Source organism: Saccopteryx bilineata, chromosome 2 (assembly GCF_036850765.1).
Source record: "Saccopteryx bilineata isolate mSacBil1 chromosome 2, mSacBil1_pri_phased_curated, whole genome shotgun sequence".
Lineage (NCBI taxonomy): Eukaryota > Metazoa > Chordata > Mammalia > Chiroptera > Emballonuridae > Saccopteryx > Saccopteryx bilineata.
Genome location: NC_089491.1, coordinates 266,844,213 through 266,871,211, shown reverse-complemented (window position 1 = coordinate 266,871,211; position 26,999 = coordinate 266,844,213). Strand labels below are relative to the sequence as shown.

The window sequence follows — 26,999 nt, the reverse complement described above, 5'->3', positions numbered from 1 at the left end:
TAGTAACAAACCAGACAAATGCTCCTTTTAGGTTATTAAAACAAAACATGTGCTTCAAAAACAAATCAAAACAAAAAACTGTGAGATGGACCCCTGTCTGTCTGCATCTTCCCAGCATCCAGGCACTAACGCTCATGGAGAAAATCACCTTCCCAGAGAAAAATCAACCCCTTTTAGTCTTCGCCAGGCTCCTTCCTGGGGATTGAACTTTCTTCCTCATCTACTTCTATGTCTTACCTGCCTCATTACTTCAGAGTTCTAAGCAGAAGCAGTTAAGTGTCAAAAAATCTTTTTTAAACCTTACCTGTGAGAATGTCAAGGGAAGTGGTGAGAGCCTGGTCCATCTGGTTCTGAGCAGAGTACGATGCCTGGGGCCATAGTTACAACCTTATAATTACCAGGCACAACAGAATTGTCTAATGGTGTCTCATTAGGTATTAATGACATGAAATAATTACTGTTAAAGTGACCTTTTTGTCAAGGGGATATAAACAAGCAGAATCATTTAACACCAAGATAACACAATACACTGAAACTGCACCATGGTAGGATTTTTAGCATGTGGTAAATCTGAAGGTGAAAATCTTCATGCAATGGCTGGCTTTGCGTAAACCACCAGAGCACCAAGGACTGATTTCAGCGGGTGGCTCCTGCTTGGGTATGAAGGCCTTTAAAAAAGTCTGCTTTTAAAAACTTCTATTGAAGAACTGCACTTTCTACAAAGATTTTTATTGGCTCTTTGATACTAGTAGGAAACAAATCCCTGGCCCCATGACTTCCTGAACAGCAGGGATATAAAACCACGCGATGGCATCACGGGGGGAGGGGGGGGAGGGGGGACGACACACAACGTAGGGTTTGGCAGAATCGGAGCAAGGCAAGGGGCTGGGAGCTGATGGTTTCCAAGCGCCAGGTCAGATTCATGCACATCTAATTTGCACAATGTTTACGTGCATTTGACAAATAATTTTTCCCACCTGGAAGAGAGTCAGAGCCCCTGTTGCCATATTGGTACAGCGAGGAGTGGTTATAGAAAAAAAAAAAAATTCCTCATACAAATAAAACCAACATTCACTGATTGTTGGATCAAGTATCACCCAATGTAGAGCAGACCATCCAAGCTAATGAACGCTTGTAAAAATACCACCTAATTGTGTGATTCCACAGAGAATCACTGGACTGACTTGATTGCATAGGATCTAGGAAATGTGTTAAAATTCTTTAGTAATGTATTGAATTCTTTATAATGTTTTGGCAAGTGGCCTTGGTGTAGTGGTGCCTAGATGAGGCAGAGGTCAATGTAATCTTTGAGCCACAAATGCAGCCTCCCTTTTCTCAGCCTTCTTCAGTGGTGTGACTGTAAGGACAAGCAGTGTTTCAGTCTGCAGAGGACTCCTCAGGGCAATGCCTTCATCCTTGTTGGCAGATCAAACAATGGAGGCTGAGGAGTTTCAACAGCTTTCTCTCTAGATTTCAGATAAGTTTAGATTCATAACAATGTCTATTTCTTCAATAGATGGAGGAAGATTAAAAAGCAAGGGCTTCTGATCTATTCCAATTTGGACAGGAAGCTCTCCCAAATCCTGGGGTTTGCTATGTTAATGAGACTTTCCAACCCGAAAGCATGTAGTTTTTCCTACTGGACAGATGCAAGGAGAAGAGACCCACATGGTAGGTACCTTGCAGCCCACATGTCTTGCCTGTGGGGTGCGTGGAATGGCCTGCGACCATCACCAGCCTGTAAGGCAGGGAAACATGAAAGGGCGATGTGTCTGTCATTTCCAAGCAGCCTCAAAGAGAACCTGGCTAGGACTGTCAAGAGAAAGGAAGAATTACAGACTTGTAATTAGCTCTAGGATTGAGCAATCTTAGAGTTGGGAGGCACCATCAAATGTGACCTATGCAAAAACAGTTCAAGAACATCAGGCTCCGCGATCAATGGTGTGCACGTGTGTGCGTGCGCATGTGTGTTCTATAATCTAGAAGTGAACTTGTACCCCAGAGCATGAGCATACTGTTTGGGGAGAGCTGTCAGACAGGGTCATCAGGGGCCTTCGGAGTCTATGTCCGTTTTACTCTGGAGGGTAGCGCCTGGCTCCCAGTCAAGGGTCCAACCCATCATCCTGACTCCTTTGGAATAGGTGTGGATCATTTTTGTTGCAAAGGCAGAATAGGAGGGGAAAAAAGCCACTCAAAGTTTCAGTAATTCAATAATTTATTCCTCTAAAAAAGTGTGTAAAAGTATATAGCTCTCATTCACAAGGTATATATGAATGACATTTAAAATGGAGGCCTTTTAGTATTGTTTCTTTTTATCAAAGTCTTAGTGTACTGTACCAGCGCTATACTGTAGTTTTTTTTTAAATGAACTTCACATATTTTCGTATTCTTTCAAATTGTTTGCTATATATAAAAGAAGCTCACTGCAAAATGCTTGAAGGAAAAAAGGAAACAAAAGAAATTCAGAACTTCCCAGAAATGTACAGCTTTTACATGTAGAAAAGGTTCTGAGACAGACATACAAGCATGCTGGACAATCCCGCCCCCTCCCGCCCGCGTCCCCCCTTTTTAGTTCAAACCGTGGTAAGAGTTCTGATTTCTGCAGAATTTCAAAAATTAAAAAAAAAAATAAAAATAAAATAACTTCTCACTCTGTAGCAAATCCAGGGCGTGTACATTTCAGATTAATTCAGTAAAAAACTCACAAGTAAAATAATGCATATTTAAGGGAAATATTATACAGACTTTTTCACACAGAAGTACATAATAAGATTTTTTAAAATCTATTGCCATTCATTTATTTTTGCACAAAAACGTATAAATATGTCACCAGCTTTTCTTAACTTAAAAAACTTAAATAAAAGACACCAGATGAAAACTACCCTTTGCTGCCTTTTTTTTTTTAAATTTTTGTAGGGGTTTTTTCTTTTTTGTGTTTTTTTTATTTTTTCCTTTTTTTGCTTAGAATTGGATTTCTAGGGAAGAAAAGCCCCCTGCATTTAAAAACAGCCCATTAAAAAAAAATTCAAAGTTCTGATGAATTCTGGGAAAAAAAGCAACCCCAAAGTGGTAAAAGATTACAAATATCTACTTTACAATTTGTCTTCTCACCAAGATAATTTTATACAAGTTTACAATCTTCATCATCTTATGCTCTTCAAAAGGCCTTGAGAATTTTTCCTTTCTGATTAAGAAAAAATAGCACTGCAATATTTTTAAAGTCAATTTTACACTGTACACATTAGATACAAATGGTTTTGATATATCAGATTTTTTTACCTATACATTGCGAAAGTCACCCCCCCAATCGGTGGAACAGAGAACAAAATTATCCATTTACAAGTTATTTCTCTGCTTTCACATTCCCACCACACTGCTTTTTTTTAATATAATGTTTTAAACGTTAGATTATTTCAAGAAAAATACTTTTACAAAATCATATCAGTTATTACATTTTTCCTTTTTTTTTTTTTTTTTTTTTTTTTTAGTTAATAACCAGGATATGGTAGTCTCTTGGAAGAACTTTTAAAATTTGCATGATTCTCTCCACAGATGACCAGAGCCCACCAGCCCAAGGAGAGCGCACAGGCGCAGGCACGGGCCCTCGCCACGCCCTCCACGGACGCAGCCAGGGAGGGCTAGAGCAGGGTCTTACAGACAGCCCTCCCGGGCCTGGAATGAGGAGTCATAAAACACTTCAATTAGCCATTAACGCTTTAAAAAGGCATTTAAAAAAAAAAAAAAGTCCCACCACGAAGGCTCAACTTCAAGTACTAATTTAATGGTTAAGTTGTAATATTTCTTTGAAATAATATTCCTATGGTCCAGAAAAAATTCACCATATTTATAACTGATTTTATGAGCAAACACTTTCGATTGTAGTATGTACATGAGTCCCTTTTGATCTAATGAGAGGAGAGACCTGGCTTCCAGCAAGAATTCCCTAGAAAATAGGTTTCCTGTGACTATAGAAATGACTGAAGGTACTTGCCTCCATGGCTCTGGGTAAGTGGGACTGCCTTCTGTATAGAAACGACGTCCTTCGTGAACCGCGGGCCACTTTCACTAGGGAACACGGCAGAACGTGCCCCCAGGCTGCTCTTAGCGAAGCCTAAGGTTGGGGGTCTGGAATACATGACTTTTAAGCATGAGCTCCCAATCTGTTCTCACTTCTTTTCTGGCTTCTAGGACAGAGGTATGTAGTCAAAGAATCCTACGGTGGATCTGAGTTGGGTTTCAGCTACTGTACCTGGTCCTCGTGAATTAAACAAAAAATTAAAAAGAAAGTCACAAAAACCGTATGACAAAACAACTTAAAATAAATAAACAAAATGAAGATGTCTTCAGACCTTTTGTATCTACACACAGGTATGAAGGTAACCAAAGCACTCAGCCAGTCGAGACGGGCGCACGAGGGAGGGAGAGGCCCCACGTGAAATCAGGTACTTGAGCTGGCTCTGATTTTTTTAAAAAGTCCCAGAATATGGAGTTCAGGTAACCCACAGGCCATATACCAATAACTAGAGGATTTCATCCAAAGGGCTGAATGACCCTTATTTTTAAACAGAGACTGAAAACACAGACTCTTGTGCAAAAGGATACTGTCTCTTCTGTTCCCCTCTTAAAAACCAACACCAACCAGAACTTCCTGTGCACCAGTGGTCTGGGGCTGCACACACCGCACACCGGTGGAAAGTCACTGCTTACGGAGGGTTCCGGGTCCGGGAGAGAAGTGTCAGTGAGTCCCTCTAGTCATGAACACTGAAGAAACCACACGTGCCTGGCAAGGAGGGGCCCCGGTGCAAGACTGTGGACAGTGGTCTCAGGAGGAGGCTGGGGTGTCCGCAGAGTACAGCAGGCTCCTGGACTGAGGTTGCAGGGAGAAGGAACTGAGCCAGAGAGAACAAGTGCTTTTCCAATTACAGTATATTCATGATGGCGTTGTACAACTGAGTGAGCACCACAAAGTGGACAGGAAGGCAGGAGGTGCGGTCCTGGGTGGCCGGATTGCACGTGAGCCAGGACAGGGCATTGTACTGCTCCAGAACAAACCTGCGGGGAGGGGACAAGGGTCAGGACCGAGGCACAGCACAGGCAAGGCGACTGCCCTGGATTTCAAAGACTCAGTATTTAAAAACAATGTAAAATAGCTCATGAATATTTTTGTTTGATTACTCTTGAAATATTTTGGGTATATTTGATGTTATTCTGATATACTTTGATACAACTGATAAATTTACTACTAAAATTAACTTTACTAATTTTTTTCATGGTTTAATGTGGTTAGCAGAAAAGTTTCATTAGGTGAATGGCTCGCATTATTATCTCTACTGGATAGTGTTGCTCCAAAGGGCACAAAAGCCAAAATCACAGTGAGCACGTCCCTGCTTAACTGTAATTCCCAAATCATTTGAGTCAGAAAACATTAGGAAAAGACTGTGTCCTTCCTTAAGGTACCTGAAGAATGTTTATGGCCTCCTAAAATGCCAGAGAATTTGTACACACTTCTGGGAGATATTCCCCAATTATGGAATTTATGTTGTAATTTCATTTATAAAGTTGGTATGAGAGAGGGTAGAAGACATTTGCATTAAGTTCCAGACTCTCTTCTAACCACCTGCCCCGAATTCTGATCTATTTTCACTACCATGAAAATGCCTCTTTTGACAGGAAGCAAGGCCGATTGCACCTGCACGTGACTGTCCACTTTAACAAAGTCCACTACACTGTCTGCCTTCTGCATGTGGCGGGGGGACTGCAGCTCTGACTGGTCATCAGTGCTCCACTGCACAAAGGTGGCACCCTTCCATGAATACCACACTTCAATTAAAACTCTGGAGAAACAAGAGCAAAGGAATATCATTTCAAACTGTGCTGCTCTGCTTCCCGGGACTGAACCTACCTCAGAACATCAGATGTGGTTTTGGAGTCAAGAGGATGTGGAACCCGCTGAGAGTTCCTGGCAGGGAGAAGTTCGTCCGTCTGTGCCACTGAGATGTGGTGATGCAGGGAAGCCTGGCAGAGGAACAGAGACAGTCACTGTCCTGCCTGGCAGCCATGGGGCAGCAGACAGGCGGCCCGTGCCTGCCTGAAGCTGGTGCCCCTTCTGTGAGTCTGTAATTCTTAAGCTGCTCGGTAACCCCAATGTGATCCCACAAAACTCCATTTCCTCAAGTTGAAGAAAAAAATAAAAAAAGCCAGAACTATGAATGATTAAATAACGTGCCCCTGCAGGTCCTCATCTGTAATGACTGACCCAAACATTGTGAGTCCAGTGTCCTTGTGGTGTTCTTCTACCTGATTTCCATGAACTGATAGTTCTAGAGACTCAAATAGGTTCTAATTGTGGGGGGGGGGGGGGGGGGGGGACAACAAGATATTGTACAACTGGCGCCATGCTGTTCTAATCATGTCACATCAGAAAGCACGTAAGGTCTGCTGTTCCACAGACTGTGATGGATCTCTGGATTCAGGAGGTACGAGCACGCTCCATCCACTATAAAGTGTCCATCAGTTTTTAACTTAATGGTTTTATTTATTGAATATATAAAGGAAAGGCACTATAAATGCTTGGTTCTTTCTCTTTATTTTTCAATTTTTAGGTTAGAGTTGCTGCTCTAGCAGCTTCAATAGTTGATTGATTTTTTTTCAGCAGTTAAGAACCCATGATGTATTTCAGTTTTTTGCTACCATCATTCTCTCTTTGATGACCAAATGGTACCACCCTTGGGCAATGAAAACCCTTCCACTTTGGCTACTGGGGCCTTTGACAGGACTCTAATAATGATCTTAGGAAACTTCTTTGCTTTTAAGGATGACAAGATGTCCAGTTCATCCTGAATAATTCTTACTTCAGACCTGAAATCTGTCATTTCTTCAAAGAATTTTGCTCCTTTCAATGATAAATGGTACTTAGGAACCACAGTTGTGGCAATAGTGGTGTTCACTGCTACTAAATTGTCATTGCTCCAAGCCTTTTCAGTAAACAGAGTTAAAATACGTATATACATTTTGAGAGAGAGAGAGAGAGAGAGAGAGAGAGAGAGAGAGAGAGAGACACTGATGTGTTGTTCCACTCATTTATGCTGTCACTGGCTGATTCTAGTACGTGCCCTGACTGGGGATTGAACCTGCAATCCTGGTATGTCAGGACAATGGTCTAACCGACTGAGCTACCCAGCCAGTAACAGTGTATACATTTCTTAAGAGGAAACAATAACTCTAGGTTCATTCTGACCATTTTAATTCAAAAATAAAGATTACATAAAATTTTACATAACTTCTTTGATTTCATAATATGTTAAAGCCATTAGGAAAAGCAATTATTTTTGGTTCTAACATTCCAGATGTATGTGTCTTATACATTACTGCACAGTAATCTAACCTCCATAGGTGACTGTATGAAAAGGTTTCTCGTTTTGTTATGGATGACTAACACTCACTACTATAGTTTATTCAATTGATCCCCTATTGGTGGACACTTCAATTGTGTCTAATCTTTTATATATGTCATTTTTTGTTTTTGCCAAAGTGTCTTTTGAACAGATTTCTAGAGTTGGGACTGTGGCATCGAAAGGGAAATGTGTAGGGTTGCAGAAGCCAGCCTCTCCTCTAGCTCTGCCAAGAGAATGATGTGGTCAAACCTTTGGCTTTTTGCCCATATGTGGGGGTGAAATGGATTTCTTTCCAGTTTCCTTCACTCAAAGTGGATGTGAGAGAGCTCTTATATTTAACCCTTAGTTTAGATTACAAGTTTCTAAGAACTACAGAGAAAGGAGAGGGTGTAAATGTGGAACATTTGAGCTAACCTGCCCTGCTCCAATGAAGAACGTGATAGGCTGTGGCAGGGGAGGAGGAGGGCGGCGGGCCCCACCTCCCCCAGGCTGACCTCACTGACGGCTCCGCAGCAAGACTGGGGACAGCCCACTACCCAGAACACGTGTCTATCCTGAATAAAAAGTCTCCTCCTTGGGTCAATGTGATTCCTTCTTTGTGACATGGTTTTGGGTTCCTCTCCTAAGTTCTATTCTCCACCTCTAACTGTAACTAAGATGTTCTCAGAGTGTAGGCAGACATAAGAGAAATAGGAAACATAATACTACAGTGACAGAAGTTTCTAAACAAAATGGATTCGAAGCATAATTCACTTATTTCCCTCCTCCTCCCATGTGATGCCACACCAACCTTCAGGAAGAGGGGGCACTGGTTCTGCGCCTGGGGACACGATGACCAGAACCACTGGGGCAGGTTCTCCGCTTTGGCGGTCGAGACGAAGTACCCGAGGGCCAGCGGCTGTTGCTTCAGCTCCTCGGGCGCCTCTCTAGATAGGAGCCGCTCGCCCTGGCTCTGAAATCAAAGGCCCAAAGCGTGATCAGCATCTACCACCAAATAAAACTTTTTAAAAAAACTGATATATAATTGACATAAAATATTTATATTAGTTTCAGGTGCCCACCATAGTAATTCATATTTGTATATATTTTTACATATTGCAAAGTGATCACCACAGTAAGTCTAGTTAACGTTCATCACCATAAAGTCACAAAAATTTTTTTGTAAAATTTTTTTACAATGAAAATGTTTCACATCTACTCTCATAGCAACTTCCAAATATGTAACAAGTATTGTTAACTACAGTCACCATGCTGCACATTCTATCCTAGGACCTACTGGTTTCATGACCTCCAGTGTTTTATCGACCTGCTGGCACACGGCAGTGAGCAACCCCTCTGACAGCGTCGCACAAAGAAAAATGCCCAGCGACTGAGAAAGGTCAACGGGGAGGCCCTGGGCCCGATGCACCCTGATGCTGATGGAAGCATGGCTCAGGCAGAAGGTCCCAGCAACACTAATGACACCAGTCAATTAAGTACACATTTATTTCCTTTGGTTTCTCTTCTGCAGGACGTCAACTGTGTTGTGTGGCATTAGTAGGTATCAAAGTTAAAATGAAGAGTCAATCTGTGATAGCTGAAAGGATCTCCATACTCATGTGCTCTCACCAGCCACCAACCCCAGTACACAGAGCCCTGACATCTCCCACCAGCAGCTCTGGCCGGGAGGATGGAGTCCTGCGCCAGGGCTGCGGACACAGCACCGGCCTGCTGCCAGTGCGGGCTAGCTCGTGCAGGCCTGGTTTCCATCTACAGCCATCCCCTCCATAATGGGCTCCTGGAAGGGACCTACTGTGCGTTTCTGAAACTGGCACGTTCCTCACCTTTGATTCTTTTAGCTAGCTTCAAGAGTTAAAAATCCAGTTTTTATGTAAGCAATAGTAAGTAACTGTTTTCAAGTCTTCTGTTTCAAGAGAAAAAAATCCTCACCTACTACACCAAGTTGCATTAGTTCTGAAATGGTTAAAAAGCAAAAACTTATCACAACCTTGAACAAATTTCTTTCCCCTGTAGTAATGTCTTAATTGAATATCAAAGAATGTTTAGCCTGACCAGGCGGTGGCATAGTGGATAGAGCGTCGAACTGGGATGTGGAAGACCCAGGTTCGAGACCCTGAGGTCGCCAGCTTGAGCGTGGGCTCATCTGGTTTGAGCAAAGCTCATCAGCTTGAGCCCAAGGTCGCTGGCTCGAGCAAAAGGTCACTCGGTCTGCTGTAACCCCCCGGTCTATCCCTCTCTCTGACTCTGTCTCTGTTAAAAAAAAAAAAAAAAGTTTAATGGTTCAGAAAGAGGAAATGTTAAAAACCTCTCAGGAATCACTTGCTTACAGGTGCTCTGAATTGAAAAAGTCCACTTGGGCCTGGCTTGTGGTGGCACAATAGATAAAGCATCAACCTAGAACACTGAGCTCCCTGGTTTGAAACTCCAGGCTTGCCTGGTCAAGGAACATATGAGAGTTGATGCTTCCTGCTCCTCCCCCTTTCCCCCCCCCTCTAAAATGAATAAAATCTTAAAAATAAATAAATAAATGCCACCAGGCCACCTGACCAGCTACCTTCAAAACAATGCTGTTTATTTTATCTTTAATTAAATTTATTAGGGTGACAATAGTTAACATAATTCCACAAGTTTCAGGAACCCGATTCTACAAGACATCCCTGTAAACCATATTGTGTGTCACCCCCCCAAGTCAAGTCTTTGTCCATCACCATTCACCCTTTCTCTCCCCACTTCCCCCCCCCCCCCCCGCAATACTAGGACATTCAATGAAATACTTCAGGGCTGTAGGCTCCAACAAAGAAAGATAATACAACACCCTCCGTTTCTTATAGAACTAACACTAGAATTCAATTGCCAATGCATTGTTAATGGATAAACTGAATTACAACAACCAGTACTGGAGGTAGCTGCCATTATTTTCATGTCACAGACAAGGTAACCAAGGCTGAAAAAGTAACGGCCACCTGTCCCAGCTCACAAAGCTAGTACACCGCACCGCCACAACTCGGAGCTGCACTTATCCAGCTCCTGCCTTCTTAGCTGCTATGCCGTCTGCCTCTAGACTTCACATTAATCCTAAATTTAAATTATCCAATGTAAAATCTGTGTTTCTGGTTCCTATCACAACAATTTCCAATGAACTAAGAAATAGTCATTAACTGGCAAATGATTTGGGAGGAAATAAAGACATTTAAAGTCTCTTCCTCCCAGGCGGAGGAGGACAAAGATGGGCAGTAATAGGGGAAGCCCAATGAGCTGACCTGCCCTGGTTTCTCATCTGCTCTGTAACTCAAGTATTAAATCTTCTTTCTCATGATCAAACTCAGGGCTGGCAATATAAGTCCCACCTGACAGAAACCTCAGGCCTCTAAATGCATCTTTGTGTCTGAATGAGCGTGAACAGGATTGCTTATACTTGTCCAGTTTAATACAACATACATAGTCATTTGTCTTACTCCCTCAATCTTTTAAGATTTTAAATAAAAAGTACAAGACAGTGAAAAGGCATAAATCATCTAGCATTATTTTAAACAAAGTTAACGAGTAATGACAGAAGCTTTTACTCTTCAATCTTTTGTTAATCCACCTCCAACATTTCTATGATATTTAAAGATGACACTAGTTGTAAGCTCTGTTTTTCTCCTCCCTTAACACTCGGGCATCAATCTAAACATTTCTCCGACCCAGCCTCCTGTGGGCTCTCCCATTCCTGAGGGTGGAGAGGAGGGCGTGGGAACCACGGAAATAAAGGCACGTGCAGGGCACAAAGCAGTTGGCCTCCCTTCAGAACACTCAACAATGTGTTTTTCAATTAATAATTACTTTGCATCTAAATAAGCAGAACTGCTGAACTAGTCTCTGAAAAACCACTATTTTGGCAAAAATTAAAAAACTGGGAAACAGCAAGCAACCAAAACTAATTTTTGCTAAGAAAACAGTAATTGCAGACAACCTCTGCAGCTTTAATAGGACTAGTCCTCTGAAAAAACATATTTATCAGGAATAATACACTTTTTCCAAATTCCTGCCTTTATTCAAAATAGCACAACTACAGGGTCACCTTCCCACACTTATTTCTCTCGTTCCAGCACCAAGACCATTGAGAAGAAAGGTGCACACAGTGAAAAGACCACCACACTTCTCAAGGCTTATCTTCCTGAAAGCTGAGGTTGTTTTCAACAGCCTCCTTCAGACCATCCTTACCCGACTGTGCTGGAAGTGAGAGCCCACGCCGATCCCAGGAGAGCCTGGGGAGGGAACTGGGGAGGAGTTGGGGGAGGGATGGAGATTCCCAGTCATTAATATGCCAATGTCATTGTCCATATCATCTGGGAATGGAAGGTCAACAAACATGTCATCTAGAGGAGAGGAAGGGAAAAAAGCACAAAAATTAAAAAAATGATCTACATCCCAGTTTAAACAAAACACTCTTTTGGGGGGCTCCAACTATTACAAGCAGGTGCTGCTAACAACTTAGTAAGATCTAATGTGTGCCTACTGAGTGCAAGGTGCTGCAAATTCTCCATTCCTTCTGTACCCTCTCCAGTCATTTCCTAATGTGGAGAATGAATAAAGAACATGAAATAAAACTCCATAGACTGTATAGCTTCCAAAGGCACATAAAAAGATGGCAAATAGCTAAAGAAGTAATTTAATTATTAAACAAAGTTAAAATTGACACCATCTAAGAAAATAGCAGACTCCATCTATGCAACCAGTTAGCATTTAAAATACTGGAGCTGAATTAATGCATGTTAACAGGTATGAACTTGCCCTGAAATTGGAAGGCCATTCCAGAAGCAGATCAAAGCACCACGTTTTCATTAAGAAATCCTCTCCCACATCGTAAAAGTAAGGTAGCACAGCAGAACATTTGGAAAGAAAAGTACGAGAGGAAAACCATTATCCATAAGCCAATCACCACAAATATCTGTTCTGATTATTTTCTCTGAGGTGTTAGTTACTCCACTGTGATCATACTATACATGGCACACACAGAGGCCAAAGAGTGGAAAATGATGCAATAATGAATAAATAACAATAGAAGTATAGACTCTGTGTTCTGCATACTCAGACTATAAACCTACTTTTGCCCACCCTGTATTCATACATACAGTGTGGTGTCCTTTAACTTTCCTCCTTTAACAGGAGTAATTGCCAGTAGCTGTTAAAAATTCTTAAAGAAACAATGTAAATGACTGCATAATATTGAGAATTTACAGTTTATAAATAACCACTTTTTTTTTTTTCTTTTTTCTGAAGTTGGAAACGGGGAGGCAGTCAGACAGACTCCCGCAGGCACCCGACCGGGATCCACCCAGCATGCCCACCAGGGGGCGATGCTCTGCCCATCCGGGGCGTTGCTCTGTTTCAACCAGAGCCATTCTAGCACCTGAGGCAGAGGCCATAGAGCCACCCCCAGCGCCCAGGCCAACTTTGCTCCAATGGAGCCCTGGCTGTGGGAGGAGAAGAGAGAGACAGAAAGGAAGGAGAGGGGGAGGGGTGGAGAAGCAGATGGGCACTTCTCCTGTGTACCCTGGCCAGGAATCAAACCTGGGACTCCTGCATGCCAGGCCGACACTCTACCACTGAGCCAACCAGCCAGGGCCTAAATAACCACTTCTTAATAAATGCCTTAGTATATTCAAACCAAAAGATTAAGAATAATCAAGTAAAAAGTGGTTTTAGAACAATTTAGGTCCCCAGTGACTAGCTAAAGACAGGTGCCATCATTATACTGCCTAGTGGTCTTCATACATTTCAAATCATATTGAGAAATAGTTACTGAAAGAGTAGCACCCATGTATACTACACTACCAAGCAGGTATTGATTTCTGCCTTTAATAAAAAACAAAAGAAAGTGAATCAACTGAAAGAGGAGAGTATTTATTTGGTCTTGTTAATAAAGCAGACTTCTCTAACCTTCAAGCCCCTCTTCATATTTCACATGTTGTTTATTACAATATAGAAAAGCCTGCGGCAGTCCAACGACCCTACTCTAGCTCATGTCTGGTGGAAGAAGCTGAACTCTGGGCATTCGTGGTTCTGCACTCACCATTGTTGGGGCTAAACCCATCTTCATTGGGATAGTTGGCTGGAGCCACTTGGATGGTTGACGATGTTGGGAACACCAAGATGTGTGTACAAGAAGCATCTTGAGGGGTGTTCAGCTGAGATGACTGCATGTTTAATGCAGTACTACGGCGAAAAACAGAGCCCATTGTGACAGCATCTTAAAAAAAAAAATGTATCAATTCCTTTTGTGCAGCTGTAACTGATTCCAGAAATGACATTTGTAAGAGGACCTGAGCTGGAGAGGTAGGAGTCTGACACCACTGCCCTGATTAATACCAAGTGTTTAAATATCTTCAGAAAACCAATGCAGCGCATGTGGCTACAATGACCAAGCCTCATTTCATACCAGAAAGCTTAAGATAAAATGGGACTGATTCTACCAAATATGTTTTAATTACTTATATAAGAAGTATTTCTGAAAATAAATTTCCCATGTTCCTTCCTCTCGTGGTTGATCACAATTTATAAAGTAGTATTCTCCTAAAATCATACAATTCTGTGGAAATGGTGCCATTCAACTAATGTTACAATAATTATCGAATGCTTCCTAAATCCCAGATTCTGTGCTAAATTCTTCCTTCATGTCATCTCTTTCAAGCATGGCCACTATGAGGTAGGGACTATTATCCCCATGTTGTGATGAGGACAGAGCACAGCCAAACTGTGTGGACACCCGAGTGGTGTGGGCAGCAGTCCACCTAAGCCCCCGGAACAGCCCATACAGGTGTCCGTCTCTCACAGCACTCCTGACTTTCACCGGGACTGAGTGGGCAGGGGCTCCCATTTCATCTGAGTAATATCTGGGCGGTAAAAACAGGCTTAAATGTATAAAATTGCTTTGTTATAAAATTATAAAACAGCTTAGTTGCTAATTAAAAAAAAAAATCTGCAGCCACCATGTTTTGGCTATCCACATGCTGACACACACTGGGAACAACAGCGTGGCCCAGAGCCGCACTGAACGCCCTGCCCTGTCAGGGGCCTCACTCTCCTCAGCTCCATAAGTAGGCTCTCAATGAGCCCCCTCGAGGCTGCTTAGAGTCTGTCACACACCTGTCTTCAAAAGGACACTCAAACATGTATCATGCTGGTGTTCATGTGAGTCTATTCTGGAGGTGATCTTGATAACCTAACAACAAGGCGGGGTCAGGCAACAGTAATTAGCCATGACTCTGGGCCTTCTCATCACATCCAGAATGGAAGCTCTTGCCCAAGCTATTGTCAACAAAGCTAATAAAATCACAAACTATTCCCCTTGGAAGAGACCAAATGATTTCCATTTTGAGCCCTAAATACAATCCTCCCTTATACAAATAAAAAAATAAAGATACGTTCTACACTTGTCTGTGGACTGAAGTCTGAGTGAGCTGACCTGATGCAACGCCTCATTAATGGAGCTCACAAGAAGAGATTTACCTGGCATCACCACAAAGGACCCCTGGGGCTCCATGGCAACCAGGCAGGCACTAAGGATAGAAGGAGAGTCTGCGGCAGAGATTCCACACATCCGGCACACGTCCTTGAGCCGTTTACTGATTGTCTGTAGTGAACACTCTCCAAGGAGGATGCTCCAGTCTGAAATCAAACATCACAGTTATGTGCAGTCTTTACAAACCCATGTTGCTATGAGGTTTGAGTGTTTAACCAGGTTTGCCTGGTAAGTGAATTTTCAGGATTGAGCCCCAATCGAAATGTGGCTTTATACAGGTTTCCCCTACTCGCTACAAAGAAAATGTTACTTGACCTTTTTGCACTTCATTAACAAAGAAACAAAAGCCTACTATTCCGTAGATGGCAGTCAGATCTGGAATGACCTGTGAGACCAGCATGGACCAGGTGGATACGGGCCCTTCAGCCACTGCTCTGTGCTGATGACACCACCGCGCTCCCTTTTCCCTGGCCTGGTTCTTTCATGGCCTGGCCCATCAGCACTGGGCTCTAGAGAAGAGCACAGCTGGGCGAACCTCAGTTTTGTTTATATCATGAATTAATAAGACTTCTAAAAGAACAATCTAGGCTTTTAAAACTGTACAAGTAGCTACACTAGGTTAGTAAATGAGCTGGGCTTAAGCACTGCCAGTTATAAATTAGTTACTTTTAGTGCTTTGTGATTGACCGTTATATTTATAAGAAATATAAGCAGCTGGTAGATGTATTTGGGGATTCAACTTCTAAGATATCTGTTCTCTTCCACTTCTATACTAAAGGATATCAGACAGTGGCAATGTGAATAAAGACTGCTCTAATTTATAACTACTAGTCCTTGTGAATCAGGACTAACGTGCCACTGTGCCACCAAAGCAAAAATAGAAATACAGAACTTATCACCATCAACCACCGAAATGAATGAATGAAAGAAACTAAAGGCTGTTCATCTATGACTTCTATCATCCATAATCTTTAACACAAAATTTTTGTGTTAAAACTGATTTGCTCTTTTCTTTGACTCAATATATAAAAAGTTAAAAACTCTAATACGCTGAGTATCACTTTTATATTAATAAAATATTGTCTTTGCCTGACCAGGCAGTGGCGCAGTGGATAGAGCGTTGGACTGGGATGCGGAGGACCCAGGTTTGAGACCCCAAGGTCTCCAGCTTGAGTGCAGGCTCATCTGGTTTGAGCAAAGCTCACCAGCTTGGACCCAAGGTCACTGGCTTGAGCAAGGGGTTACTCGCTCTGCTGTAGCCCCACGGTCAAGGGACATATGAGAAAGCAGTCAATGAACAACTAAGGTGTCGCAAGGAAAAACTAATGATTGATGCGTCTCATCTCTCTCCCTTCCTGTCTGCCTGTCCCTGTCTATCCCTCTCTCTGAATCTCTGTCTCTGTAAAAAAAATAAAATAACATAAAATAAAATAAAATACTGTCCTTGTTTTATATACTGGCGGTTACTATTTAAGATTTTTTTTTTGACAAATGGTTTTGTGGTCAATGAAAAGTTTAAAAACCACTGCTTTCCTAAACATTTAAAAGAATGTGAAAATATAGCCTGCTTTATTCTTACTACCAGGTGTAAACTTTTCTCTCTCAGCTCAGTTCATGACATTAGCTCAGACCTTCTCCCCGTTTCTTGTGCGTGCTGCTTCCAGAACTTCTCACCTTTGAGCTCCCCGTGGCCCAGCCGCCCAAGCCGTCCGATGACAACTCTCCAGGGCAGCGACGTCATTTGGACGATACCTATGCACCATTCCCATAACTTCTGCAGGCCCATTTTACGTGCAGACACTTTACTCCTCCGCGATCTAAGAGAGAAAGAATGGAGGAGAGGACCCCAAATGAATCAAAGTTATCACTTACAGAAAACCAAGAAAATTCCAAAGACTCCACCCACACAGTAAACACTGCGTTTAGATAAGAAAAACCAAAAAGACTTCTATCTAAGGAAAGGCACCGCATCAGTTCACATGCACACATCCTCACCTGTTTGGTAAAGCAATATTTACAACACAAGTTTCTAATAACTCCCCATGGAGGTCAGTGCAGGAAGCCAAAAGCCAGCGCTGGTCGTGAGACAGACAATAGCCCACAAAGAGCACATTGTACTTCTGGCTCGCTTCACCGAACGTCTCTCCTAGCTCGGTCTGCTTGTCTTTGACTGGGGCCAATATAAAAGGAGGAGAGTAAAGCTGAATTGGGCTGGGCCGCTGAAATCAAAATAAAAATCAGTATCAACACAAAGCCACTCAACTTCATGTTTACAACAAAACCCAGAATGGCACTGAATGAAACCAAGAGGGAATGACAAAAGATTGCCCCACCAGCGCTATATATAAATAGCAATGATAACACAGGTAATAAAACAAATGCTTAAATGATATAAACTAGTCACCCAACCAAGTCAATATTTTCTTATTAAAAGAGATTACTATTTTAGAAAGTATACTGGCCCAACTTCATTGGTCATTAGAAAAATAAAAATTAAAACGACAGTGAGACACCAATACACACCCACCAGATTGCCTGAAATAAAAAAGACAGACAACACCCAGGACTATTCTCAACAGTGACTCATATTAGCTACCAACAGAAAATAACCTAAATACCCAGCAACACAAACACGGATGATACACTGTGCTACAATCACACAATCAGAATATTAGACAGCAAAGAGAATTTAAAAACTACCACTAAAAGCAACAAAAAGGGATGAATCTCAACACTGAGTAAAAGAAGCCGTATATAAGAGATTATAAATTATATGATTCAGTTTCTATTAAAAGTAAAAAAACAGACCAAACTATGTTGTTATAAATCAGAACAGTGATAAGCACTGGACTGGCTGGAATGCACAGGAAGTAAAGTTTCTGGATGCTCTCTGTTTTGTTTCTTGTGATTACATGGTATTTTTTACTGAGCAAAAGTCATCAAACAGTACACTTATAATTCAGTGCTTTTCAGTTTGTGTATTATACTTAAGTGTGTATGTGTGTGTGTGAGTTACGAAATCAAAGCAATAGCTATTACCTAAGATCAACATTTTAGATAAACTGTGACAAAATTTAATGTCGTCTCTGCTTACAGTTATTATACACTATTTAATACACTATAGCAGAATCAGCAAACTTCTATGCTATGTCATGAATGAACCTCACACATTATGCTAAATGAAAAAAGCAGACATAAAAGATTACATAGTATACAACTCCATTTATGTAAAATGTCCAGAGCAGGCCACCCTACAGGGACAGAAAATGGAGCAGTTGTTGACAGGAGCCAGGGAAGGTCAAAATGAGAAGTGACTGCTAACAGGTGTAAAGTTTCTGGATTGAAGAAATGTTCTAAATTTAGAAAATGATGGTAGTTGCAAACTCTGTGAATAAACTAAAAAAATCACTGAACTATTTAATTTTTAAAAGGGTGAATTTAACAATAGGTATATTACGTGTCAATAAACCATATTGCTAAAAAGAGTCCAGTTGAGGTTGCCTGAAAAGTTTTTTGTGTGAAACAATGGGTTCAATGTCAAATATTGTAGATGCCATAGATAGATAGCCTGTGATAAGTCATTACGTAACATATTCTTCCCAAATACTGTTTTTGGGAAACTGGATGTTTTATGAAAAACAAAAGTGATACTAGTGACAGGTTTTCTTCTTAAACTGCAGGGCAGATGCGGAAATGCATTCTTGGTGATGTGAATGTGTGCGGGCACTAGACTGCGCTGTAGAGAACCACAGTGCCCAGATGCAGGGCCACGGTCTGAAGCCCGGCTGCAGCCTCCTCACCGGACCCACTGCTCGGCACACAGCTGACACTCACGGCACTAACTGACCGGAAGGGCAGTGTTCTAGCTGCGGACTGCAAATAAAAACACACAAACCTAGGAAACCAGTCAGAAGGCCAGGTGATTTATTTCTCTTTTGCTGTGCCCAAGCAAAAGGGAACCAAGCACATGTTTGCCATTTATTTTCATCTATGCCTCACTCTATCTCATGAACTCCTGATGGTGTTCTGCCAGAATGCTATAATCTTTAAAAACATTATGTCATGCCTTGGGCTACCTTAATATAAGTAGGCAGCCTTTATTCTCCTCTATGAAAATGCAGCATAACTATTAATTACCATCTGAAATTGTGGTAACAAAAAGTAATAGAGTTTATTAAGAAAAGTAGTAACTCAAAATAAGAAACAAGTAGAAACAAAATGATTTTTTTAAATTCTAGAGAAGCTAACACAGAAAACAGATGAACTGCTCACAAAAATGAAAAATGAGCCTGACCAGGCAGTGGTGCAGTGGATAGAGCGCCAAACTGGGATGCAGAGGACCCAGGTTCGAGACCCCAAGGTCACCAGCTTGAGCACAGGCTCATCTGGTTTGAGCAAAGCTCACCAGCTTGAGCCCAAGGTCGCTGGCTCAAGCAAAAGATCACTCAGTCTGCTGTAGCCCCCGGTCAAGGCACATATGAGAAAGCAATCAATGAATTAAGGAGCCACATCGAAAAATTGATGTTTCTCATCTCTCCCTCTCTCTGACCATCTCTGTCTCTGCCACAAAACAAACAAACAAAAAAAGTGAAAAATTCAAACTCAAAAGAATAAACTAACCTAAAAGTGCCAAATATAGCAACTTTACATAACCCGGGACAAATGTAGGTTGTCAGCTAAGCAGCTCTCTCTCCCAGGGCCAGCCAACGGGAACCAAGTCACACAGACTTGGTAGCTGCATCATTTCCCATGCTAAGGTGTTCTTGTAGAACAGATAAGCATTTTAAAGAATTTTTCAAAACAAATTTTCATTACCAACTAAAATCAGCAGTTCTGGTATTTTAAGTTCTCTTATGATGAAGTATTTTTGGCTCTTATTAATGGGTAATCTTCCAGGCAATAAAATTGTGGGGAGTGCTGTTTGAAGGCTCTGAACATTCTATACGCTGCCCTGCATGTCCATCCTCAGGGTAAGGTGACTGGTACAACACAAAGCTGCACACTTTTGTTTAAAGCGGTCTGGCTTTGGGGTTTGAAAGTTCCCGTGTGGGACTGTCTGCGGGAGGGAGGTTTCAGAAGATGGACAGAAAGCACTTGTTTACCTATAGCAGCCCTGAGACAAGAGGAGAAGAAAGCGACCCTACAAAAACGTGCACCAGAAAGGGGTCTGTGAATGACTACCACACCATGCTGACAGAGAGATAATGGAGAAGGCAGAACGTCAGGGACTGAAGACGGAGATTAATGTCAAAAAATAAAAAACAAAATAAATATTGGAAAGTTGAACATAAAAGTGATAAGTACATTGTTGCCTTGGCTCCTACATCAAAAAAATAAGTTTGCTTCACTCTTTTCTCAAAAATTTTACAAGTTCAGAAGAGTATCTCCTCTATTTTAACTTAAGGACTAAAGAAGTCTACCACTCTAAAATAAAAGTAGAAGGCCAACCAAGCCATCAACTCTCCTGGCATGCATTTTTAGCATAAATGCCCTCTTTCTGCAGGTTTCTGCCCAGCCCCTACCGACCTCCGGGTTCTTGAGTATCATCTCGATGCTGGCGGCGGGCCCGAAGCCAGTGAGGGACTTGATGTGGATCTGGGTGGGCAGGGGCCGCCTGCACTGGCAGTATACTGAAAACGCCATGGACTTCAAGTACTGAATGTAGAAAACTTGTTCGTCCTTCATTGTCTGCAGCATGGACTGGCAAGGCACAATCTACAGACACAAACATAAACAGAACTGAAAACTGAGACCTAATGTGCTCACACAGTTGAAAAGTGAAATGGCATGAACTGTCAACCTGAATGGGGAAGGAAACTTGAGTTGTAAAATGTATGAATGCCACTGACCAGGTGGTGGCGCAGTGAACAGAGCATTGGACTGGGATGCAGAGGACCCAGGTTCAAAACCCCTAGGTCGCTGGTTTGAGCACAGGCTCATCTGGTTTGAGCAAGGCTCACCAGCTTGAGCCCAAAGTTGCTGGCTTGAACATGGGGTCACTCACTCTGCTGTAGCCCCCCAGTCAAGGCACATATGAGAAAGCAATTAATGAACAACTAAGGTGCTGCAATGAAGAACTGATGCTTCTCATCTCCCTTCCTGTCTGTCTGTCTGTCCCTATCCTCCTCTCTGTCTCTGTCTCTCTCTCTCACACACACACACATACATACACACACACAAAATGTATGAATGCCAAACTCAGTATGATCCAATCTTAACTACATCCAGTGACATACAGTCCTGGACCCCAATGTACACCAGCAAGTTAAAAACAGCTGTCACTGGGTCATTTAAAGTACACTGTAACTTACAAATCACCCTTATCCTATTTTAGAGTTAATGTACTGTTTCTATGCCCCAAACTTTAAAAACTTGTTTTTTAATAGATCCCTCATTTTTAAAATATATATACACATAGTATGCATAGCATCTTCAGAATTACTGTCTAATCATTGCAAAGACAAACTTCAACACAATAAAAAACTATTAACCTATTCTAGGAACTTCCATTTCAATCTTTTAATTCTATAAGATAGTTTTTGTTAAATAACAATAAGATAGTTTTTGTTAAATAACAATAAAACAAAACCCAAACAACCAAGGCTTTGTTTCTCCCCTATTAAATTATAAAGTTTTTAAAAATTATTATGCTGTAAAGCTGTTCAGGACACAGTAAAAATAGGGGTGCTCACAGAGGTGTGTTATGAATTATTGGTAACAGTGGAAAATGAATGCAATCTCAGGATCTAACTGTACAGGAATGGTGAGACATGGAAGATGGGCAGTCACTGAAAATGTCATTTGTGAAAATTTTAAATAAAATGGAAAAGTACTCATGAATAACATTCAGTACAAAAAGACTATAAATTATATTAAAAGTATATAAACTAATTAATGCACACACACACACACACACACACACACACAAAGGCTAGAAATACACCAAAATGGCTGAACCGAAAAGGTACAATTATGAATATTCTTTTATATTTTTATGTACTTCCAAGTATTAAAAAAAGAATCATGAACTTCCATAAAAACAAAAACAACAAGTGTAAAAAATAAACCTGCCAATACCTGGAGAATGAAAGAATTTCTCATATGCTCAGGTAAGTTATCCAGCATCTCTGTGTAGCAGCGCATCAAACTCAATAGCCAGAAGTTCCCAGACGTGGAGTCCTCCTCCGCAGTATAGGTGAAGGGGTCCACCATGTAAATGACGACAGCGGGGGGGTACGCCTGGCTGTCGGCGGAGTCAGGCTCCGTGGGAATTCCTATTCTCTCTCGGTCTGTAACACTGCAGGGAAAGTCACTTATGAGATGCAGAAATAAATACAAATTACATAAAAATATAATCATTCTAGATAGAGTACACTGACTCTTTAGACGATGATTACAGATTACACATAACATTAGCATGTGTCATGTTACTGAAATGAAGGCAAACCAAACCAGTTATACTATAACCAAGCCAAGACAGATGTAAATGACAGTAACTGCCTCTAGAAGGGGAGATCTCTTTTTCAACGACCCTTTTCTCCTGTGGTTATAGTCTGCAAAGATGGTTTATAATACTATTACATTAATAGCAATAGCTTACTGGTATCCATATTTTATATTTATATAATGATATTAGTATTTATAGTAATAGCTTACTATTAAGCTAATATGTTTAATAATAAGTTAAGCTGGTAAGTTAGGTTGAAAGATCTCAAATTTCTTAACACTGAAGCTACTGATTGAAGGTGTTCCCTTCTCTGGGGAAGAAGGAAAACAGAGCCCTTTCCTGGTTTGAGGGAAGGAGAGGGGGGGCAGCGAGCAGACAAGGGGTCGGCTGGCCCACCATCTCATGGGTGAGTGACGTACCTTTCCTGTCCGTCTTGTGGGGGCTGAGAAGAGCTCGGCCCAGGCTCAGGATCTCCGCTACAGCCTATGTTCCCTTGTGTCCTGTCAGCAGAACTGGCCCCGGCACTGGGGTTCTGCCCTCCAACACTACCACTGAATCCTGCCGAAGAGGTAGTGCTCAGCTGGGAAGCCACGGGAGCAGAGGCGGCAGAGGAGATTGGTGCCATGGAGGACCCGGGTGCAGAAGCGCTTGCTGCAGGGTTCACGGAACTGCCGTTAGAGGTGGGATTGAACGCGCTGCCGGTGGAGGGGGCTGCCGATCCTGAATTTGCAGCTAAAGGCCCAGCATTCCCAGGAGTAGTTTGTCCCTGTGCTGCTGCTGGTGGGCTCTGGTATTTAGGTGGTATCAACAGGCTGCTATCGAGCTGCAGAGTGGCTAAATAAGGTGCTGGAAAGAGTACATGCAGAGAGGTGACTTCAGTGAGGGTCTGTAGTGTCAGACAATCAGAAGAATGGGCATTTTTTTAAAAAATTATGCTTTCAGCCTGCAATACTCTAGTGATGACTCCCAAAAAGCTATCTCCACATCAGAATATATGCTTATATACACTACAAACACAGAAATGAACAAGGAACTACTCATTATAAATACTGAAAAAGAAAAGAGGCCTTGGACAGTTGGCTCAGTGGATAGCATGTTAGCCTAGCATATGGATGTCCCAGGTTTGATTCCCAGTTAGGGCACACAAGAGAAGCGACCATCTGCTTCTCTTCTCCCTCTTCCCCTCCCACAGTCAGTAGCTTGATTGGTTCGAGCATTGGCCCTGGGCACTGAGGATGGCTCAGTTGGTCCAAGCACATCAGCCTCAGGCGCTAAAAGTAGCTCGGTTAATCTGACCATCAGCACCAGATGGGGCTGCTGGGTTGATACCAGTTGAAGTGCATGAAGGAGTCTATCTCCCCTCCTCTCACTCAAAAAAAGAAAGAAAAGAAAAGAAAGAAAATTGACCATTTGTAACATTTTCCTTTCAGAGTGATCCCATCTGCTGTCACTGAAAAATAGAGGGCATACATATATCCGACAGCCATCATGGTACATTATGCTCTTATGCATATACGGCTTCACAAGCTTCTTAGATTCTCTTGGGAATCAGTGTTAATATTGAGTGGTTAAAACTAAGTCATGCTGCTGAATTTTTGAACTCTGGAATAAACTGAATATGACTTCTTTAGCCAACTTTAAATACCTTTTAAAGAATATACATGCACATAAAAGTTAGCATTTAACTACCTAGTACATAAAAATTAGATCTACAGTAATGGAACATGAGACAAAGAAGCATAATGGTGCACCCTAACACGTTGGGGGGGGCAATTTGTTTACTTGTCAAATTCTATTTTACAAAATAAATTCCCTCTTACCTAGGTGATGGCGACAAACTTGCGCATAAAGTTTGAGTCTGGAATGATTGTCATTCTCCTCACTGCTCCACGGCTGGTTGAACCACTCACTCACAAGCTCATCGGTCAGCTTCTGTGCCACGGTTTTCCCCACACGCATGATCCCATCACGGAGCACTTTGCAGATGGGCTTATGTTGCCCGAGCCTACACATCTGACACCACAAACGAGACCATTACTTACAGCAGGAGCCACAGCTTTTTTCGGCACAGTGTAAGTGAGGGAGACTCTTTCCAGTGTGACCACAAACAACCAAATCAACACTGTAAGTGGATCTTGTCTGGTAATTATCACATACCTTTTGCCTGCTCTCTCTCTCTCTACAGAAAAATAAATGTTACTTCTAAAGAAAAAGAAGTCTTTCTACACCCCAGCTCATTCCTCCTGCACAAGGGAAAAGTTGGGAATACTACCTTATTGCTAGTGGTCAAATAAAGAACTTACCAGATTCCTGCCTATGGCTGACTGAGACATATGTCCACTAAAACCTCTTAAGTAATCCCTACTCATAATGGTTTTCCATAAGATAACATTAAATTTTTATGGGCCATCTGTTAGACCGTTACAGACATTTGACAATCACCAATAGCAGAGGCCAGGGAAGTACAGGATCACTTTTTAAAAGTAAATGGTTGTTGGCCTGACCTGTGGTGGCGCAGTGGGTAAAGCATCGACCTAGAAATGCTGAGGTCGCCAGTTCGAAACCCTGGGCTTGCCTGGTCAAGGCACATATGGGAGTTGATGCTTCCAGCTCCTCCCCCCTTCTCTCTCTCTCCCTCTCTCTCTCTCTCCTCTCTAAAAAATAAATAAATAAAAAAATATTAAAAGTAAATGGTTGTTTTAGCACAAGATTATGTTATTAATCTGCAGGATGCTGTCAGAGAATTAATATACTTGCCAAAAGTAAGCTACTTAACTACCTCTTCACCAGCAGAAGAGCCCATATTATTACCCCTTACTAGAGTTGATAAACTGAAGCCTTACCAAGTCCCTACAAAATCTTAAGCAGGTATGCGTTACTGCCAAGTGGGCAATCCTACTAAAGTTGTTGAGATTTACAAGATCCGGCAAACCTTTTCTGTTCTGTAATGTCTGTAAAGAGAATGGCTGAGCTCGGCAACATCTTGGACAAGTGTTCGGTGTTAGGGCAAGTATGATTTAATATTATTAGGTATCCATGGGCACTGTTTAGAAGTTACTGTATCCAATGATTTCCTCGGTGGCTTAACTGATGCTATCACCTAAGTGAGGAGAAGTGAGTGTCTCCTCACTTCTCTGCAGAAAAACACAAGTTGACTACTTCATGAGCACTTATATATTTATAGAGTGGATGTTCTGTTACAGGATATTTTTGAAATTCAACTTGGCACCACGCTTATTTAACCACCACATTTATAATACTTATGTCTGTCACAGTTCTAAACACTTCAGAAAATCTTATTAAACAATGTCACCCCAATAAACTTAATTTTAAAAATATACTAATTTAATCTTGCCAACTGTAATTATATTAAAAGTAAAAAGCACAAAGAACTTGTGTATGTGTACTTTGGCAAAAGAAATGTGGCACTTCCTCTTCAAAGATAGGACGATTGTAATTTTTCAAAAGTAACAGGAATTTATGTACTAAATATACATATATAAAATTATCTATTACATTACATTATTACATTACTATGTAATAATGCTATTACATTATTATGGTTATTACATTAACTTGTACCAAAATTTTAGCATTAGTATGAATTTAGTGTTAAATAAAACATAACAGGAATATGATTCACTAAACTTATCTTTTGATTTAGAAATTTTCAAGCTGAACGTTTTTATACCATTTTCAGGACTCCCCCTCCCCCTTTCTCCACAAAGAGGAGCTGTGTCTCTTTTCATAAGGCTCATCTTCTGAACAGTCACTCCCCCCTGGTGACCAGCACTGAAACCTGAGCACGCACCCTGGCACCAACGGCTGACAGGATTTGGAGATGTGTGGTACGGCGGGTGCAGGAAAGTCTAATCTAATAAAACATAAAGCCAAGATGGGAAAGCAGTTTACTTCCAGAAAAACTTCCCAATTTAATTCTTGCCTTCATCCTCCAACTAACTGTAGATTTTCCTTGAGCTCCACTTTGGAGATATTTATTCTTTAGAACTTAGTCACAGCCAGGAACAATCTGAGGACTCGTGTCATAAAAACTGTTTTCAGACCTTTCTCACCTCATATACAGCGCTCAAGTCCCTGAAGAAAGTTTTGGCTCCTTCGAGCAAGGCCTCGTTTTCTGGACACACCACAATATAGGCAACATCACGGTGGCCCCCGTATGGGTCCAACAGCAGCCTCTCCCAAAATGGCAAGGAGAATGGTGAGATGGTGAGGAAGTCCTTGTCACAGCCTACCAGCAGAGTGGGGATGGGCAAGGGCTCAGGAGATTCTTCTGAACCTGAAACAACACCACACACTTCAGGAATGAGCCGGAGAGCCTAATCCTCACAAACGAACAATGCAAAAGTCCCCATGATGCTCTTAAATGTATCCTCCAAATCCTCTCATTAAGTGGCCCCTGATGAAGAATTTAATTGAGTCAGAACATGGCTATATAGGCTCAATAAAATCATAGGGCAAAGTAAACAGGTAAACGGTAGTTTGGCAGTTTTCCAAGCAGCACCATGTCACTTCCTTGAAGATAAGCAGCAAAATCCTGACTATGAAGAAGCTGACAAAACTAGTTCAGAAGTTCATCCAAGTGAAAATGCAAAGAGGATCAGGAAGATGAGCATCTAATAAAGCCTATATTTGT

The 26,999-nt window shown here is 41.7% G+C and overlaps 1 protein-coding gene across 2 annotated transcripts in view; it reads right to left on the bottom strand.

Annotated features, from left to right (window-relative positions):
- Positions 1-2,581: 2,581 nt before the first annotated feature.
- MED13L (mediator complex subunit 13L) overlaps positions 2,582-26,999 on the bottom strand; it is a 280,583-nt gene continuing 256,165 nt past the window's right edge. For both annotated transcript variants that reach the window (XM_066260496.1, XM_066260495.1), the window contains exons 19-31: positions 26,419-26,642; positions 24,166-24,358; positions 22,765-23,191; positions 21,976-22,195; positions 20,425-20,613; positions 16,894-17,117; positions 16,573-16,715; positions 14,886-15,044; positions 13,450-13,626; positions 11,598-11,752; positions 8,185-8,346; positions 5,903-6,015; positions 2,582-5,052 (exon numbers count right to left, since the gene is read on the bottom strand). In XM_066260496.1, the coding sequence (XP_066116593.1) occupies positions 4,920-5,052; positions 5,903-6,015; positions 8,185-8,346; positions 11,598-11,752; positions 13,450-13,626; positions 14,886-15,044; positions 16,573-16,715; positions 16,894-17,117; positions 20,425-20,613; positions 21,976-22,195; positions 22,765-23,191; positions 24,166-24,358; positions 26,419-26,642 (2,519 nt within the window). In that variant the 3' untranslated portion in view covers positions 2,582-4,919. The remainder of the gene's footprint in view (positions 5,053-5,902; positions 6,016-8,184; positions 8,347-11,597; positions 11,753-13,449; positions 13,627-14,885; positions 15,045-16,572; positions 16,716-16,893; positions 17,118-20,424; positions 20,614-21,975; positions 22,196-22,764; positions 23,192-24,165; positions 24,359-26,418; positions 26,643-26,999) is intronic.